Source organism: Musca domestica, unplaced genomic scaffold (genome assembly GCF_030504385.1).
Source record: "Musca domestica strain aabys unplaced genomic scaffold, Musca_domestica.polishedcontigs.V.1.1 66, whole genome shotgun sequence".
Lineage (NCBI taxonomy): Eukaryota > Metazoa > Arthropoda > Insecta > Diptera > Muscidae > Musca > Musca domestica.
In genome coordinates this window covers 2,610,751-2,630,293 of record NW_026712376.1, presented here as the reverse complement: position 1 = coordinate 2,630,293, position 19,543 = coordinate 2,610,751, and the positions used below count along the sequence as shown (strand labels likewise).

General features: G+C 34.2%; 1 protein-coding gene across 5 annotated transcripts in view; it reads left to right on the top strand.

Annotated features, from left to right (window-relative positions):
• The window catches only part of LOC101895305 (cell surface glycoprotein 1), a 40,279-nt gene extending 21,049 nt beyond the window's left edge, over positions 1-19,230 (top strand). For 2 of the 5 annotated variants that reach the window (XM_005180919.4, XM_005180920.4), the window contains exons 7-8: positions 1,946-2,169; positions 18,257-19,230. In XM_005180919.4, coding sequence (XP_005180976.1) covers positions 1,946-2,169; positions 18,257-18,425 — 393 coding nt within the window. In that variant the 3' untranslated portion in view covers positions 18,426-19,230. Of the gene's footprint in view, positions 1-1,283; positions 1,422-1,945; positions 2,170-6,068; positions 6,136-10,647; positions 10,704-13,488; positions 13,534-18,256 lie in introns of those variants that run through there. The other 3 variants (XM_020035859.2, XM_059129719.1, XM_005180921.4) reach the window with 3 other exon arrangements.
• Positions 19,231-19,543: the final 313 nt, after the last annotated feature.

The following is a 19,543-nucleotide window of genomic DNA, read 5'->3' as shown; positions in this document are numbered from 1 at the left end:
TTAGCGATCATTGCTGCTTTAAAAATTAAATTTTGGCAAAGAATATTCCAAAAATTTGTTTAAGTTTATTATATTAATTGCAATACAGGGTGAGATGAAAAAACTGCAGACTGCTGTCATTGACACGCCGCTTGTCCGACAGCTGTTTAAATAATTCCAGTGACAGCTCATTATATTGTTTACAAGCGTACAAAAGCATTTCGGTGAGAATTTTCCAGATAAAAAAATTATTCGTGATGGAATTCAAGCGTGATAGTGTGATATCTTTATACTTGTCCGGAAAACCACATGTGGCTATCGTTAGAGCACTCCAGAATTTAAATCTGAATAAATCTTTTGTGTCTCGTAACATCGTTCGTTGCCGTGATATTGGTAGCGTAGCCCGACGTCAAGGAAGTGAACGAAAGAAAACAACAACATCTGCAGAAATGGCTCGAAAAGTAAAGAAGCGTCTTGCTCGAAACCCGCGTCTCAGTGGCCGGAAAATGAATTCTCCGGATACAAATCCGTTGGACTATTGTGTCTGGAGTATTTTGGAAAGCAAGGTTGGCACTAAAAAATACAAAAGTGTCGATAACCTCAATAAGCCAAAATACCGCAGAACAACATTCGGGCACTGTGTGACGGTTTCATTGGCCGTTTGAAGGCCATAATTCGTGCCAATGGTGACCAATTCGAACAGATCTAATCTTATTCTAAAATTTGATATTATTTCCCACATTTTTTGCTTTCATTCAATAAAATTTAAAAAAAATGTAAAAATTATGACATTTCACTTTTTGTAGTTTTTTTTTTATCTCACCCTGTATATAACGACACCCATGAAATTGCTTCAAATTTGGTATTTAAGAAGATTTGGTAGATGACAATCCATGAAGTATAAAATTGTCTATGGAGGTTCCCTTAAGTTTATGTTTGCGCTACCATGTACATGCATATGTACTTGACAGACATTCCGATGTTTTTTTTTTGTTTGGCTGTAAATGAGACATTAGGGGCCAATCGAAAAATGTATAGCATTTTTTGTTAGGAGGATTACTTTTGCGCCACCTTGTATAAAAGTATAGAAAAGTTTTTGTCAAATAGTTTTCCGCATTTGTTACAATGCTGTACTTCATCATTTTGTTTCTGATTATTATTAATAAAACGGCGTTCAATTCATTTCGATATATAAATAATTATTTCAATTCACAAACTCTATAATTTTTTCTTGTGCTATCTAACCTTAATAATTATTTATCTCAAAGAAATACAAATCGAAGATTTTTCTTTAATTTTTACAGCACAGAGTACATTTCGAAATCTAAAGTACAAAAACATATAAAAATACAAAGACATAGGACGATTGAAAGCCTCATATAATCTCCACATCAATAACCAATTGTTAAAACATAACAACGGCTTTTGTAAACAAAAAAAAAAAAAAACAGAAAACTTTGTTGCAATCACAAAAACGATTTAATACTAGTTTGTTTTGTTTTAAATAAAATATTAAACATTAAATAATAATTTGTTTAACTTTCTTTTTTGCCTCATTATTGATATTTTTAATTTTTTTTTCCTTTTTTCTTTTGTTATTTTTATTTCATGCTAAACAAATAAAAATTAAACGAAATTTTTTTTTTTAATAAAAACGCTTTATTCAATTCATTACTGTAATCGAAATAAAAAATCAACAAATATAACTAATTCCAATGAAAATATGTTGCTTGGCTACTTTCATAATTGAACAAAAACACATGAAAATTTATAATAATTCCGCCATATTGAAAAATGTTAACTAATCAACTGAAAAAACATGAATGAAATTAAAAAAAAAAAAATGGAATTCTGTCACTTAAAAAAATACAAAACAAAAACTAAAATCACAAAAAAATAAAAATAAAAAATGTAATAAAACGTGACACGTCGTCTACACAAACCCACCCCCTCACCAATTTAAAAGGACCACAAACACGAAGTCATTGGCGAGCTGGAGGAACATTTGGAGCGCAAGAGTAATCCTAAACGGTCAAAACGAGCTTTTGGGCCCTTAACACCAGCCTCGGATCGTCCCTTGGTATTGCCCGGTGGTCGTCGCTGGTATCGTCCCAAGGATGCCTACAATGATGAATTCATTGCCGAGATATTAAGTGCTCAGGCAGAGCTTATTACCGGCTCCACTTTGGGGTAATTGTTTTTATTATTAATTCATATTTATCTTAAGAGCATCGGTATCTGTCTATCTCTCTGTCGGTCTGTCTGTCTGTCTTAACATCCACTTGTCATCTAAACATTGTAGCGTCCGTTAATTTAGCGAAGCATCTATTCCACGATTTCTTGGCATTTATAGTTGTGTCTGTCAGTCTGTCTTTGTGTGTGTATGTCGGCATTAATTTCTCCAAGGAAATTTCATTTAAAATTTCCCTCACAACTGAATGTAAATTGTTGTTGGTGTTGTTCACTGCTTGACACGGATGCTTGGAAAGGTGGCTAGTGTCATACACCAGCGCAAGCGATTTTTGCCTTTTTCGCAAAGGCCAGTCATTAATATTACCCTCCGACCAGTGCCACAGGAGAGGAGAAATACAATTTCATCCAAGCTAAAACATGATGCCTCGCCCATGATAAACATCTCAGTTTTTCATTTCATTTATCTGCTGACGATGATGACGCCTTCCCCTCAGTCGGTGCAGCCTGCTCATATTTTCCATTTTTATCATTTCTAGCCGCCCTTCATTTAATTTCATTTTACCTTCATGCGTTTCATAAATCTTATTTCACTTTATAAAATAATAACACTCGGAAAAATTACACAACACAAATTGTAAATGGTGTAAAGTTCTGGCGAGGATGAACCCAATGTACGGCGAAGATTGTGGAGGATAAACATTGGCACGATAACGTGTTTTATGAATAAAAATTGCAGGGGAAAATGTCACCGAAATGAAAAAAATATAATAAATTCGGGAAAAAGTAATAGTTCTAAAAAACGTTTCAAATAAACCACACAAGGAGCCGAACATTAAATATCATCCACTATAGGTGAAATTTAAAATTTAGATAACGAGATTTAAATTTTCGAATATTTAGAGCAAGAAAAAAGTATATTGTGGAAGTAGAACTAAAAGTAGAAGACAAGAGTATAAGCATTTTATAAGTTTATATCACGAGGTAATATAACAAGAGGGGGCAAATCCCCCTCCACATTTTTTGAAAATTTCGGTTAAGAAGTACTTTTTCATTTTAGACATATAAGAGCAAAATTTTAACCCCCAAACAAGTTACCAAAGAGGTCATTTTTGATCCTTTTTTTAAAAATATGGATAAATACTCCCTTCATTAATTTTAAAATTTTCGGATTAATATTCCTTGAAATATTTGAATTTTACGAGCAGTTTCTTAAACGAAAATTGAAACCGCCAAACGAGTCACCAAAGGGGTCGTTTTGTCTCTTTTTTTTATTTTAATTAAAAACTCCCTTCAGATGGGGCAAATTCCCCCCCTTTTTCAAAATTTTCAGATAGATATATTAGAATATTTGGATTTTACGAGCATTGCGAGCCGTTTTTAACAAACATTACAACCATCAAATGAATCATCATAGGGTTTTGGTTCTTTTTCTACATATGGTAAGATGCAAAGCTAGTATTTCAAATTTGGTAAAAAGAGGTCCAGATATAGCTGTAGCTCCCATGTATATATAAATTTCATTCGATTTGGTGTTAAACTTTCTCAAATTCGTAATATGCGCTCCACAACAATAAAAAGTGGTACCAAATATCGGATGCTTGCTTGAGCTGATCGACACTTTGGTATTTTTAGTGCCAACCTTGATTTCCAAAATACTCCAGACACAATTGTCCAACGGATTGGTATCCGGAGATTTTGGTGACCATTGTGCTGGAAATGAGGCGAGGAACCTCATTTTGTGATTTGTGTGATTTGCCGAATGGAATATTGCGATATGTTCAGCTAACGAACCATTTTTCGGCCACTGCGACGCGGGTTTCGATCAAGTCGCTCTTTTACTTTTCGAACCATTTCTGCTGATGTTGCTGTTTTCTTCTTTTTTTTTTGCAGTTTTTGTCAGTATTGCAGTTTTGGTCAATATTGCTTTATTTTTGCTAGGAATCACTAAATCCAGACTCCGGGAAAAGCGTGGTATGGGAGGAAATTTGCTTCAAGTCAATTCGGAGCCTTCTAAGCTTGAATTGGTACTACAATCGCAAATAGTGTAAAGTTTTCCAAAGGAAGTACCCTGTATGGCCCAAACTTGGCATATCGAAAAATCTTTACCAAAATAAGATCAGATGCGAACAATTACCATATCGATTGTTTCAGTACATGTCAGACTTTAAGTCTCATGACGACAATGATAAGAAAATTTGAAACAAAAGAAATCGTAATATTTGTATGATTGTTATGTTTGATACAATAATGGATATGATAATCCAAAATTTGCTGTGTAGAGCATGATATGATATGATAAGGATCACATTAAAAATATTTATTCGAGCAATAGGACCGAGTTTCACCAAAGGGTAAAATTCGGTTGAATATGAAAAAATCTATTCAATTTGGGCTGATATTACATATATGGTGAGCAATTACCCTAAAATCGGATGAATATGTATATCGAAGCTATATAAAAATCTGAACCGGTCTCGATAAAATGTGGCAGAGGTATATTCGAGTTGTATCTGATGCCCAGTATCAAATATCACTGTTGTGGAGTGCATGTTACGCATGTGTGGGACTTTAACATCAAATCGGATGAGAGCTATGAATTACATGTGTCTAGGATGAATTCAGTCGTAATTGCCAAAATTCAGTCCATTTGGGCTGATATTAGCTACTTGGTGTACATTAAACTCGATATCGGATAAATATATATGTGGGTGCTATATTCTAACCTGATCCGATCTTAATAAAATTTAACAGATGTATTTTTGAGCTCTATAAGTTATGTGGTACCATATAACATTCTTGTAGAGTACATATTACACATGTGAGGGACTTAATACCCAAATCGGTTGAAATATGTATGGGAGACATAGCTATATCTGAACCGTTTTTCACGTTTGAAGTTTGAAGTACTTGGTTCTGGACTGAAGTTGGTTGGATATGCCAAAAATCAGATCATTTGGGCTGATATTGACAATTTGGTGCACAATTAACCCGATATCGGTTGAAGACATATTATCATTCTCACCAATTTCAATAGTTCGTTCTTGGGCCAAACAAATATTATTTGGAAAATTTCATCTCGATCGGATAATAAATGCGACCTGATTTTTCTTCACAAAAGTATATGTGCATGCAAGTGATTCTATGAAGATCCTCAAAAGAAGCTATGGGTCACTTTATTCTCCATGTTACAAACAAATGCAAAAATACATAAACACCTTACCACTATGTGGTGCAGGGTATAAAAAACACATTCAAATGTTATTGACGATTGCTCTACCATTTACCTGAGACATTACACGGAATGACATGTTTTAACATATCAAGATTATGAGTAAGCTGGCCCAAAATAAAAAATATAAAAAAATGAAATACTGCGCAAAAAGAAATAAATTCTTAAAATTTTTAAATTAAATAAAGTAAAATTTCAATAAACTCTAAAGCCGTGAGTAGAAGAAGCATAGACGAAATTATGCATAGACACAGGAAAGTGCTATTTTCTCTTCAAATTAGAAGGCATAACAATAGTTACAAAAATGTTAATGGGTTTCATCAAGTTGAACTTTACACCACTTTCTTCTCTTTATCTCTATAATATCCGACTCCATACTTAAGTTTTCAGAGTGTCATTAACTAAAATGACAATCGTTTAAGCTTGTGGGTAATGGCATGGCAAAATTATTGACTTTAATATGTAGTGTTACTTGAAACGCAAGATAACTTTTGTATTTTATTAAATTGCCTTTGTCACAAGAATACCCACAAGTTTATTATTCGATTGACATTTGCAACAGAATCAACATTTACTTCACGCACTCATCAAATAATTATTTTCATTTTTCATTTGCATTTCTTTCGAAATATCTGTCATGGTTTCATTATTCAACCGACACTAAAAGGTGTTCGTCTGAAAGCTTTCATCACGATACAGACTCGAACAGGTACATTTAACATTTTTTTGTTACATTTGATTTCGAAAGTATGTCTTAAATATAAAATTATGAAATGTTTTTGATTGAATTTTCTTGCATTTGAATTGCGTTGATGATTTTAACATTTTACAAGCATTTGCATAACTTGTTTTTCTTTATCTTAAATTTAACTTTAATTTCTTGTTCGTTAAAAATGTTTACGAATATCAAAGGTAAAGGTATTTTTATTACAACATAATTCATGTGCATCCAACAACCCACATCCGTTTTATCGCTTTGTATAAACTTCACACACACACAGTCATCCATATGCAGCGTATATGCTTGAGTAAAATTCTCATATATCTTTGTAATTAATTTCCAAAAGAGGAAAAACAACAAACAGTTCAATCCCTTAATTTTATTATTATTTACCCTGTTTTCCCATGCGCCAAAAAAGCATCCTTACAATTACAACCTCTTGCGAACACGTATTTAATGCAGCAGTCAGTACTCTCGTGAAATATAATTATCTTATATAAGGTTTCAGATGAGCCGCCACAAGATAAATAGCAGGTAATGGAAAATCTTACGTTGTGTGTATAATATAGGCCAAAATTTTTTATTTTTTTTTATTCCTGGAAATTTAACTTTTATTTTAAAAATATAGGCTATATCATGTAATTAAAAATTACATTATATAATTATTATACATGCTTTTGAATTTTGTAACTTTCAATGATTACAAAGAAAGAGAAAAAAACATGAAAAAATAGCGTTAGGTTGGCCTATGCCTAAATTTAATACCCTCCAACATGAGGGAATAAAAATATTTTAAAATATGCACGGATATGCCCATTTGGAATTTTAATTACAAAACCTTTTTTTTTGTTCATGAATGTCAATACGTTTGTTACTGTTTCCAAATATCGAGGACTTCTATCTAGACTTCTGCAAATAATGTATCGTAACATGGACCCGTAACAAAAACTTTGTGCTACGATGTTCAATATCCGTGAAGTAGTCGAAATTTTACATAAATGTGGGTAAAAATAAAACGAAATCCTACAAAAATACTGAAATTTGGAGGAACGACCGTAGATTTCGATTTCGTGCGAAGTAAGTGTATCCATAAAAATAACTGAAATCGGGGAGAACCTTCATGGAAAACATGGATACGTTAGCAAAGCCCAAACCTTTTTCATTATGCACTGAGTAATACTAAGGGTATGTATCATTTGATCCCGCCAAAACGTGACTTATCGAAATAATAGTTTTAGACCTTAGGTCTCCTTGGACGAAATCCGTTTTAGGATATTTGGAGTCGATCTAGCCATGTCACTCTCTGTGCTCAAGAATTCAATTTTGTTCAAAATCGGTACATCATAGGACCTTTATCAATCCATAGTGGAGTTTGGAGAGGGGGAATTTCCGTCCACTTCTCCCGGTACTTTCCCGCAAAAGTTCGAAATTTTTAAAGAAAAGTATTTAGTGTATATGTATATGTTTCAACCGAATTGGGATTTTAATTCGTAATATGCAATTCACAATAATGATATTGGGTACCAGATAACTTATGGAGCTCAAAAATACCTCTATCAAATTTTATCAAGATCGGATCAGATTAGGATATAGCTCCCATATATATATCTTTATTCGATATCAGGTTTACTTTGCACCAAATAGCTAATATCAGCCCAAATGGCCTGAATTCTGGCAATTCCGACTGAATTCATCGTGGAAACACGAACGTCAATTTTGGTGTTTGTTTCATCCGATTAGGGGCTTTAAGTCCCTCTCATGCTTAATAAGCGCACAATAAGATATGTATTTGGTACCATATATCAGACACAGTTCCGAAACAAGTGCCTAAAATTTTGTCAAGATCGGTTCAGATTTAGACGTAGTTCCCATTATATCTTTACTCGTTTTCGCGTTTTTCGTGCAAAAAATGGCTAATATCAGGCCATATGGACTAAAGCTTCATATTTGATTCAGATATAGCTATAGCTGTCATGTCTATATGTTTCATCCGATTTCTGGTTTCAAGTGCCTTACATACATAATATGCACTCCACAACATTGATATTTAATACCGGACATCAGATGCTGCTCAAAAATGACTCTGCCAGCGGCCGAAAGATGGCTCGTGAGCTGAACATATCGCAATATTTCATTTGGCAAATATTGAAAAATGAGCTCAGGGTAAAGCCATTTAAATTCCAAAAAGTGCAAGAACTTACACCGCAACAGAAAGGAAATAGACTCAAAGAGTTGCTTCGCTTGGCCGAAAGTGATGAACTGCCGAATTTGATTTTCTCCGATGAGAAAACATACGTTGTCTAGCAGTTTGTAAACAAACAAAATAATCGTGTTTACTTGCCAAAGAGGTCAGCTAAAAATGTGCATCTTCGGTTGGCCACCAGAACTCAAGCACCGGCCATTGTGAAGGTGTGGGCCGCCATAACAGCCGATGGTCGCTCTCTGTGGTAAACTAAGAAAATAATCGTATTTACTTGCCAAAGAGGTCAGCTGAAAATGTGCATCTTCGGTTGGCCACCAGAACTTAGGCGACGGTCAAGATGATGGTATGGGCCGCCATAACAGCCAATGATCGCTCTCCGTGCCATGAGAGTAAATGCCGAATATTATCGCGAAAACATTCTGGAGGGTGTAATAAAGCCTTGGGCATGCTAACATTTTGGTCGCAGAACATGGACATTCCTAGAGGACTCAGCACGCGCCACCCAAGAATGGTTACAAAAAGAGGTTCCTCGATTCATTTTCAGCGCACAATGGCCACCAAAATCTCCGGTTACCAATTCGTTGGACTATTTTGTCTGGAGTATTTTGGAAAGCAAGGTTGGCACTAAAAAATACCAAAGTGTCGATCACCTCAAGCAAACGCTTCGCCGGGAATGGACCAAAATACCACGAGAGCAACATTCGGGTAGAGTGTGACGGTTTCAGTGGCCGTCTGAAGGTCATAATTCGTACCAAAGGTGACCAATTCGAACAAATCTAAACTTATTATAAAATTTGATGCGATTTTCGACATTTTTTGCTTTCAATCAATAAGATTTAAAAAAATTGTAAGAATTATGGCGCTTGACTTTTTGGCAGCTTTTTTATCTAACCCTGTATAACAATGTTATTTGGTTCGTAGTTGGTTATTTGGTTCATAGTTGGTTTGATCTACTTCACATAAATTCCATGGTAAAATAATACATGTAGTCGCATCGAGATAGCTGAACAGTCTAATCAATTTTGGAATTGAAATTTTTTATGAAAAATTATTCAAGTATGTAAAAATTCTTAACAAATGCATATCATAGCAACCTCCGATTGGCGTTGTATAAATACAAATATATTTATTTCTGAAAAATAATTTAAAATTTTTTGATGCATCTACCTGTATTATTCTAATCTGATAATTTCCCAATTTAAACTTTTTTGTTACGTGACCTCTACTAAATACGCATAGTGGTGGAGGGTATCATACAGTCGGTCCCGCCCAACTTTCGACCTTTCCTTACTGGTTAATAAGTATTTTTTGTGGGGTGACCCGATAATTATTGTAGCCCAAAAATCAAAGGTAGCCTTTATACTTTACAATCGGAAAAAGCTGTTATATGGGGAAAGGCCAGAAAACGGACACCAAAATTATTTATATTTTTCCATGGCCTATGAAAAAAACACACATCTGCGCCAATTGTTGGCCATCCATCTCAATGGCTATAAATACTTGCTACTAAAAGACGCACAAAATTGACTATATCGCAATAAAATTGCTGTTTTATTGATTGTAAATTACTACTTGGATGCATTACGATGCCATATACATATACTATGGTGGAGTGTTAAAACGCTTTAAAATTGTCATTAACGTCTATATTTAACTTCAGGTGCGAGGTGTGTTCTGTAAGTAGTGAGAGATTCAAAACATATTGTTGGCTGGTAATGTCCAATCATTTTAAATTTTTACTTAATTTTTGAACAATCAATAATTCAAAGATATGGATGGAGTAGTCTAAAGGGCACTTCGAGGAAATTAAATAAGCGATAATTTAAGAGACATGCAGAGTAAATGATTTTTAAAGAGAACTAACTTCATATACCAAGATTGGTTTTTGACTTACTAATCTAAAATATTGAAGTCGAAACTGAAATATTAATGTTGACGTTTTGGGGGGAAGGTGGGAATTCTATTTGATATACTATAGAAAATATAAAGAAATGTGTAATTTGTCCCAAAAATTACGATGAAATTCTATCTCAATTAGACAATAAATGAGACCTGTACCTTTACTTACCAAAATATATGGAAATACGGTGGAGTGTTTTAACGCCAGTGAAGAAATCATAAAGGTATATGTTTAAAATAGTCTTTCTACAATTCACCTAATATTTTCCCTTTAATTTGTGAGATTTATCTTTTGTGTTCTTCTTCATCTTTATTTGGTTTTCCTTTGGTATCCTAGTATAGATTATGTGTGTATGTACTTGTTTGTTTGTATTGAATGTCTGCGTCTGTGCTTTTCCTCTTTTCATTTCATTTTTATTGTAGATTGAACACTGGAATCGCTTTTTTAATGGTGAGAACAATACACGTTTGGCATTTCGGTACGTAAAATATACATATATACATTTTCTTTGTTGTTGTTTTTTTTGTGGTCTCATTCCCAACGCTGATACGGATTTCATTAGTCATTCATTGCAGAAAGATTTTTATTCATGTTTTTTTTTTTTTCGTTTTTCATTTATTAAAATCATTTATTTTATTGTAATGAACGTAATCGTGAGGCTAAAGGAGTGGTGACCTTTAAGAAAATCTTTATGAACTGATGCAAATGTCAATAGACCTATGTTAAGTACTTATCGGGACAGAGAGACAGACAGACATTTATATCTTGAGAATTCTATGGAATTGAGACAAAAAACCAATGTCATTACTATACAAAATAAATCAATCAATTATTTTTGTATGGATTCTCGTCTTGAGCACCGTCATGAGGTCGTTTGTATGTACTTTTGTAAACATTTAGTCTTTGATTATTTTTTTCGAAACAAGATTTGTAACAAATTTTCTTTTGGGAAGAATCATTCAAGATGTTGGTTTCCAACATCACATTCAGTTTATTGAAGCTCTAATTTTCTTCGAAACAATTCGGCAACAGCCGAAAAAGCTATCACAAGGTAATATAAGCAAACTACGTTACCAATGCACACTGGTCGCTGCCATTGGCCAAAATTCAAAAAATGAAAATCAGATATTTATTAAGATTTTTGGAAAACGTAATAATAATGGCTTCATTTTAACGGCTCACTTCGTGAAGAGCAAAAAAAAGAGAAAATGTAGTTAGTTGAGGTCTAAATATGCCGAAGCATATGTATCTTTTAAATTCGGACTTGTATTGCCCATTTGGTGCACAATTAATTTGAAATCGGATAAAGATATATATGGGAGCTATATCCAAATCTGAACCGATCTCGATAAAATTTGGCAAAAATATTTCTGAGCTGTATTTGATATATTTCTCTGAATATCGTAGTTACGGCGTGCATATTATGGCTGTGGGTAACAAATATAACAAATCGGATGAAAAATATATATGGGAGCTATAGCTATATCTGAACCCATCTTCGCCAAATTTGAGATACTTGCTTCTAGACTCAATTCGGTCGTAAGTGCCAAATTCCATCCCTTTTGGACAAATATTAGACGTTTGGAGCACAATGAAAGGTAAATCGGACGAAGTTACATATGGGAGCTATATCCAAATCTGAACCGATCTCAATAAAGTTAGCAAAGGTATTTCTGAGCTGTATTTGATACATTTCCCCAAATATTGTTGTTACAGAGTGCATATTACGGCTGCGGAGGACAAAAATAACAAATCGGATGAACAATATATATGGGAGCTATAGCTATATCTGAACCGATTCCGATCAAATTTGGCATACTTATTTTCAGGCCTAATTTGGTTGTATGTGCGGGCTGATATTACACGTTTGGTGCACAATAAAAGGCAAATCGAACGAATATATATATGGGAGCTATATCTAAATTTTTACCGATTATCTCCAATTTCAATAGGATTTGTCCTTGGGCCAAACAAATGGTTTGTGCAAAATTTCATCTGGATCGGGCAATAAATGCGAACTGTTCTTTGTTTACAAAAATACATAGATTGACGGACGGACATGCATAAATCGACTCAGAAGGTGATTCTATGCAGATCATCAAAAGGAACTATGGGTCTATCTCGTTTCCTTTTGCTTGTTACAAACAAATGCACAAAGACATAATACCCTGACCACCTTATTGTGTAGGGTATAAAAATCCAATTGAAATTTCGAGAAGAAATGGGCTTAATTGTATATAAGCCAAAGTAGGAGGCAGTGGATCTTCAAAAGACGGGAATACTGCAAGAGGATATTTCAATAATGTCAGCCTATATGCAGGTGTTCTATATTGTTACAAGCAATATTAATCTCGAAAAATTAAAGCCCTTTGAACGAGAAACTGATAAAAAGTTAACAAATAATTTTCAGTAAGATTATTCTTCAACTCTTTGGAACGTAAATGTCAAATAAAATGAAAATGTGACAAGAATTGGGCAAATATCTCTTATTCAGGAGGTACATTGTAAGGGGGCCATGCCAAAACATGCACCGACCATATCCATTTTGTCACATATTTTTTTTATCCCATCAAGGTACCATAACCAAAGATTCATATTGATATCTGCACTAAAAGTATTTTTGGCCGCTGTTCCCATACAACCTCGACCACTGTGCAATGGGGCCAATATAATAGTTTGTCCCTTAATGTAAAAAAACACATGTGCCCAACATTTTTATTACCATTAGAATTAAAATTGAATACTAGTTAGCAGCTTGTTAAGCATTGTAGCAATTCAGCTTAGTAGCTAGCGAAGGCATTATATGCGAATTTATGCTCCACATTGCTGAAGGCTCCCTCGGTGTCAAGAAAAGCCACCAGTGTGTAGTTCTTCTTCGCCATGTTTTCTTCAATGTAACTGATCACCTCATGAAAAGCTGTTTCAAAAGACTTTCCTTTTATATAGGCGTACAGAGAGCTGCTCACCAGTCAGTAATCTAGCTCCGAATCGTTATTTAGGTCGGGATAATTACAAACGTATTTGCAGGCTGAAAATATATTATTTTTCGCATTTCTAAGTCTGAATTTAAAAACAATATTAAATTTGAATTATGAACCACCGTAGTATTTCGCTGCAGACAATGCATCCATCGAGATATATATACATTTTTACATACATATGTATGTGTATTATTCCATCCCATAATGTTAACAAATTAATTAAGATAATGCATCATCAGTTATACCTTCATCCATTCATTAGTCGTTTATTAAACATTTCAGCGAACATCGAAGAAGTTCTTTAGTCAAGCAGATAGAGGAGAGGAGGTATGTATGCACAATTTACATAAATTCGCATGTTTTGTATATTTGTATTATATATTTGAGATTTGTTATTTTTACATTTCTTTTTTTGCATTATTTGCATGAAATTGTGTAATTTTTATTTCATATAATCTGTAAAGCAAACAAACCTTAAGCAATTCCCTGGAAATACAAATAATTGTTATCATAATACCTGTTTTTAATAAATTATTAAAATCAATTTTCATACGTTGGTGTATTTTAACCTATATCCATACAAACATATAAATATATCACAAAACTCTTGTGCATTAATTAAATACAAAAGAAAAACACGTCAGAGCAATATTCCAATGAAATAACTCGTATGGCAAAATCAATTGACTTGTATCAGTCTCTCCGTTTTTGAACAATTTCCTTTATTTTTATACCCTCCGCTTAAAAAGGAGGGTATATTTTAATGGTGTTTCGTTTGTAACATCCCTAAATATTCAAGTGTTTGTTTTCTCTTTCGAGACGAGCTTAATGATCTGAAATTTGCAGTGAAAAGGAAAGCCAGATAGACACTATCACACACTCACCACTATGCGACGCGTTTCGCCGTTGGTTAAGCGGCTCATCAGGCATATTTGATGTGGATGATGGCTTACAAGGGCCGTTCTCTGGAAAGTAGTATATATTTCGAACTTATTGCAAATTAGCATATGCGAATTATACACTAGAAATTCTCCAGGTTCGACTCAAGTTCTATTGGCAGATCTTTTTCACAGCAACGTTTTGTTTTTGTAGTGATGGATTTTTTGTCCACAACAACTACATTGCTTCCAATGCATACACTTGTTTTAGTGCTGCTTTAGGAAGACGGGTTAAAATATTCGTCGTAGAACCTTGAAGTATATTTATTCATGATCATCATAAAATTCTAAGTCGATCTAACGATGTCCGTCTGTCTGCCGTCTGTCTATTGGAATCACAGTCCACATTATTTAACGTAGAGCTTCAAAATTTGGTATCACAATTTGTATTGTATCTAGGATGGTTTGTACTGAAAATGAGAGTTGTCGATTCATGTTTTCGTATAGCCGCCATATAACAGCACCTCCTGACTTTCGGTATTTTGATTTGTCTAAAAAATGTATGTGTAGCTCATAACAGGTTCTAGCTCTGGTGGCGGAATATTGTATGTATAAGTCATATAGCCCCCATATAACGATACCTTCCGATACTCTGTATTTTGATGATTTTTGCCACATTTTTTTACGCATTTGTCTAAACATTTGTATTTGTAGTTTATACTGGCTTCCGGCTTCAGTGTTAGAAAATTGAATATCTAGAGCCACGTTTTCCTATAGCGCACAAATAATAGTACCCACCGATAATCCTAGTCACATTTACCTACGAAATTTTTTTCAAATTTGGTATTTAAGACTCGCAATAGATAAAAATCCTTGTAGAATCTCAATTTCAGATAATAACAGAGACGTCAGTACACATTCCCACAACAACTTCCATATCTTAATCAGAGACACTAACATTGACATCATTATAAATTTTCAGGATTACATCTCTATTCGTTTACCCAACACCCAATTCAGTGCCACTTAGTTCTTTTCGATCAATTATTGTAGACATTTCCAAAACCACCTCCATATCTCAATTCAAAACCAGTAAGGAAAGCTCAAAAGTCGGGCGGGGCCGACCTTTTGATACCCTACACCACTTTGATAATTTAGTAGAGCTCCACATAACAATTAAAAGTTTTTATGGGAGAATTCAATCATATACTCTATGATTATAATTATAATTTAAAGTTCAAAGGAGTAAATATACCGAAGCATTTGTGTCTTTTAAATTCGGACTTGTATTGCCCATTTGCTGCACAATTAATTAGAAATCGGATGAAGATATATATGGGAGATATATCCCAATCTGAACCGATCTCGATAAAATTTGGCAAATATATTTCTGAGCTGCATTTGATATTTTTCCCCAAATATTGTTGTTACAGAGTGAATATTACGGCTGCGGAGGACAAAAATAACAAATCGGATGAACAATATATATGAGAGCTATAGCTATATCTAAACCGATTTCGATCAAATTTGGCAAACTTATTTTCGGGCCTAATTTGATATATTTCTCTGAATATTGTTGTTACGGAGTGCATATTACGGCTGTGGGTAACAAATACTACACATCGGATGAACAATATATATGGGAGCTATAGCTATATCTGATCCGATCTTCATCAAATTTGGCATACTAGCTTCTAGACTCAATTCGGTCGTAAGTGCCAAATTTCATGTATTTCTGAGCTGCATTTGATATATTTCCCCAAATATTGTTGTTACAGAGTGCATATTACGGCTGCGGAGGCCAAAAATAACAAATCGGATGAACAATATATATGGGAGCTATAGCTATATCAGAACCGATTTCGATCAAATTTGGCATACTTATTTTCAGACCTAATTTGGTTGTATGTGCAAAATTCCATAATTTCGGCTTGATATTACACGTTTGGTGCACAATAAAAGGCAAATCGGACGAAGATATATATAGGAGCTATATCTAATTTCTTACTGATTATTTTAATGGGGTTCGTCTTTGGGCCAAACAAATGATCTGTGCAGAATTTCATCTGGATCGGACAATAAATGCGACCTGTACTTTGTTTACAAAAATACATGGACAGACGGACGGACGGACATGCATAAATCGACTCAGAATGTGATTCTATGCATATCATCAAAAGGAACTTTGGGTCTATCTCGTTTCCTTTTGCCTGTTACAAACAAATGCACAAAGACATAATACCCTGACCACCTTGTGGTGTAGGGTATAATTAGGATTTTAGATCAATTCATTTATCTAATACACAATATAGTACCACTTAGTACTTTTCGAACAATTATAGTACACATTTCAAAAACCAACTCCATACATCAAATCCAGATACCAGGAGAAACCTTAATATCAAATTTCAGGATTCCAGCCCTATGAGAATAGGTTCAAATTTAAATGTAGCACCCATATATATCTTCAACCGTTAATTATGCTCGAAATGGCCAATATAAGTCCAATGAATTGAATTTTAGCACATCCGACCAAATTCATTCTAGAAGTAAGTACATCAAATTTGATTTGGGGTTTTAAATGCCTCACATGCGTAATATGCACTCCATAAGAATGATATTTGGTACCCGATAACTCATTTAGCTCAAACATACCTCTGTTACACTTTATAGAGTTTGGATCAGATTAGGATATAGCTCTAATATATATCTTTATACGATATTAGGTTTATTGTGCACCACATAGCTAATATCAGCCCAAATGAACTGAATTTTGGCAATGCAGACAAAATTCCATACTAGAAACAAGTAATTCAAACTTAGTGAAAATCGGCTCAGATATATATGTTTCATCCTATTTGGTGTTGTAAGTCCCTCACATGCGTGATATGCACTCCACAATTTTTGATATTTGATACCGGACATCAGATACAGCGTAAAAATACCTCTTCCAAATTTTATAGAGATCGGTTCATATTTTTATGTAGCTTCGATATACATCTTCATCCGATTTTACTGTTATTGCTCACAATATATGTAATATCAGCCCAAATTGATTAGAATTTTTATATTCAACCGAATTTTACCATTTGGTGAAACTCGGTCCGGTATATCTATTGCTCAATAAATATTTTTATACCCACCACCATAGTATGGAGGGTATATTAAGTTTGTCATTCCGTTTGCAACACCTCGAAATATGCATTTTAGACCCCACAAAATCAATATATAATCTTGATCAGCATAAAATTCCATCCGTCCGTCTCCGTCTGTGGAAATCACTCTATCTTCCAAACGAAATGAAGTAGGTTGATGAAATTTTGCTCAAATGTATATTATGTCTGCAGGACTTTTGGTATTGAAAATGGGCCATGTATAGTATAGCCTCCATATAGTGGTACCTCCCTATATTCGGTATTTTAATGATTTTAGCTATTTTTTTTTTAAGTTTTGATAATTTTATCTATTTTTTCAAGTTTCGCATTTGAATATTGTAATAGCTTATGACAAAAGTTGCCTATGCAGAACCTCGTCGTATATACCCTAATATAACAGCTACATTCGATATTTTTAAGATTTTAACAGAATTTTTAACGGATTCTATTTTTTGAAAATTGCCAAATTTGTTCAAAATAGAGGGGTTTTCAAAGTTCGACCCGGCCGAAATTGCAGATTTTTTACTTGTTTAATATAATTCTCATCGAAGTCATATCATGCACTATACAGCAATGTGATTTGGTTCATATTTGGTATGATCTACGTTACGTGGTATGGGGTATCATATAGTCAGCCCCCCCGTATATTGACCCTTCCCTACTGGTTCTATTTGCAGGATTTTTTTTTTGAAAATTTAATTCCCTAATCAAATTTTTTTGCCTTTACACCATGATTGTTCTGATTGCTCAAATGATCGGCCTTGTCGATGATACATAACCATCTTTTTTCATTTGTTTTTACATGACTTCCATTAAACATATTTATTGCTCTCGTTATTAATCTGCTATTTTGCTCTCTGGTTTAATAATAAAACATTTTCATTATTTTTTTTTATTTTATTTCCAAATGTACAATGAAAATCAACCAACAAAAAAAAAATAAATAAATAACCAAACATCTGGAACGCCAAATCGTCATTCGGCCCTCCTCCGGCTGTACAAATACAATGATGGTAGAGTCAACTTTTTAAAGTATCAAAAGCCTGAAAAGAAAATCGACTTGAATAGAAGTGAAGTGTACAAAGTAGTACATCATTTGGACCGACAGCCTGTGCGCGGAATTGAAGTGCGGGCACCCGTCGTACCATCAGAAGCAGATATCAGAGCAGCAGCACAGTCTTCCTAGGAAGTTCTGTCCATTACAACATCAAATAAACATCAGCACACACACACACACATGCACACATTGGCATGCACATTTATTATATACACTAGGGTGTATCGTAGATACGCAATTTCTGCAGCAAATATTAAATAGAGAATTACTATTGTACAACCAACCACACCCAGCTAAAATGGTGCACAACTTCAGCTCGCCTTGCCTTACAACCCAGATTGCATTCAGCTGTATTCCTGCATATTTGTGTTAGTGTGTCCTACTGATTGAACGTATGATATGAGTGTGCGTGTGTGTGTGTGTGTGTGTATAAAGTATATACTTAAACATGAACAAATGCTTGTGTGTATGTACATTAGATCAATTGCCTGGTAAGGCATTATGTGGTCTTGGTCTTGTACCAAAAGATGGACGTTCAACTGGATGGATGGATGGATAGATGGATTGGATTGCATTCGATTCAAACCCAAAAGTAAAGCCACAATTGCAAAGACTTGTCTTCGGCACGCATTCGAACCAACATGCAAGCTGCATATGTATACATACATACATCACACATCAAACATTGAAGAGGAAACTTTACTGGATTTCTGTCGTCATACTTGTGCACTCAGCTGCTCTTGTGTTCGTTTTTACATTTCATTCTTTTCTCAATTCGATTGGAGTTTTCCTTTTTATTTTTTGGTTGCCTTGGCAAAGATACAAATACTTAGGTCTCGTCCCGCTTCTCACACAAATCAAATGTAAAGAAATTTGAAACATTTTTAAATATAAGTTTTGTCAAAAATAAAGCAGCATAAACCAACTACAACAACGACCCGCATATATTTTATTCTTTTTTTGTGATGGCCTGCATTGTGTAGTGCTTGGAAATTAAATGGCTTTAACTTCATGCACAAAAGCACTGGCATACATATGCTCCAGCTGCCATTCCAAAAACTTGTCCACAATCTCGCAGTGGATTTGTGGCTACCACGAGCATTTTAATACATCACATTGTTGACAGGGTTCAATTGGCTTTAGCATTATGAAAATGACTATGTATATGTGAGTAGTTATATTTTCTGACATACGCAAAGAGTTTTACAACCACCAAGATTACTCTGTCTACCACCAACACTTTAATA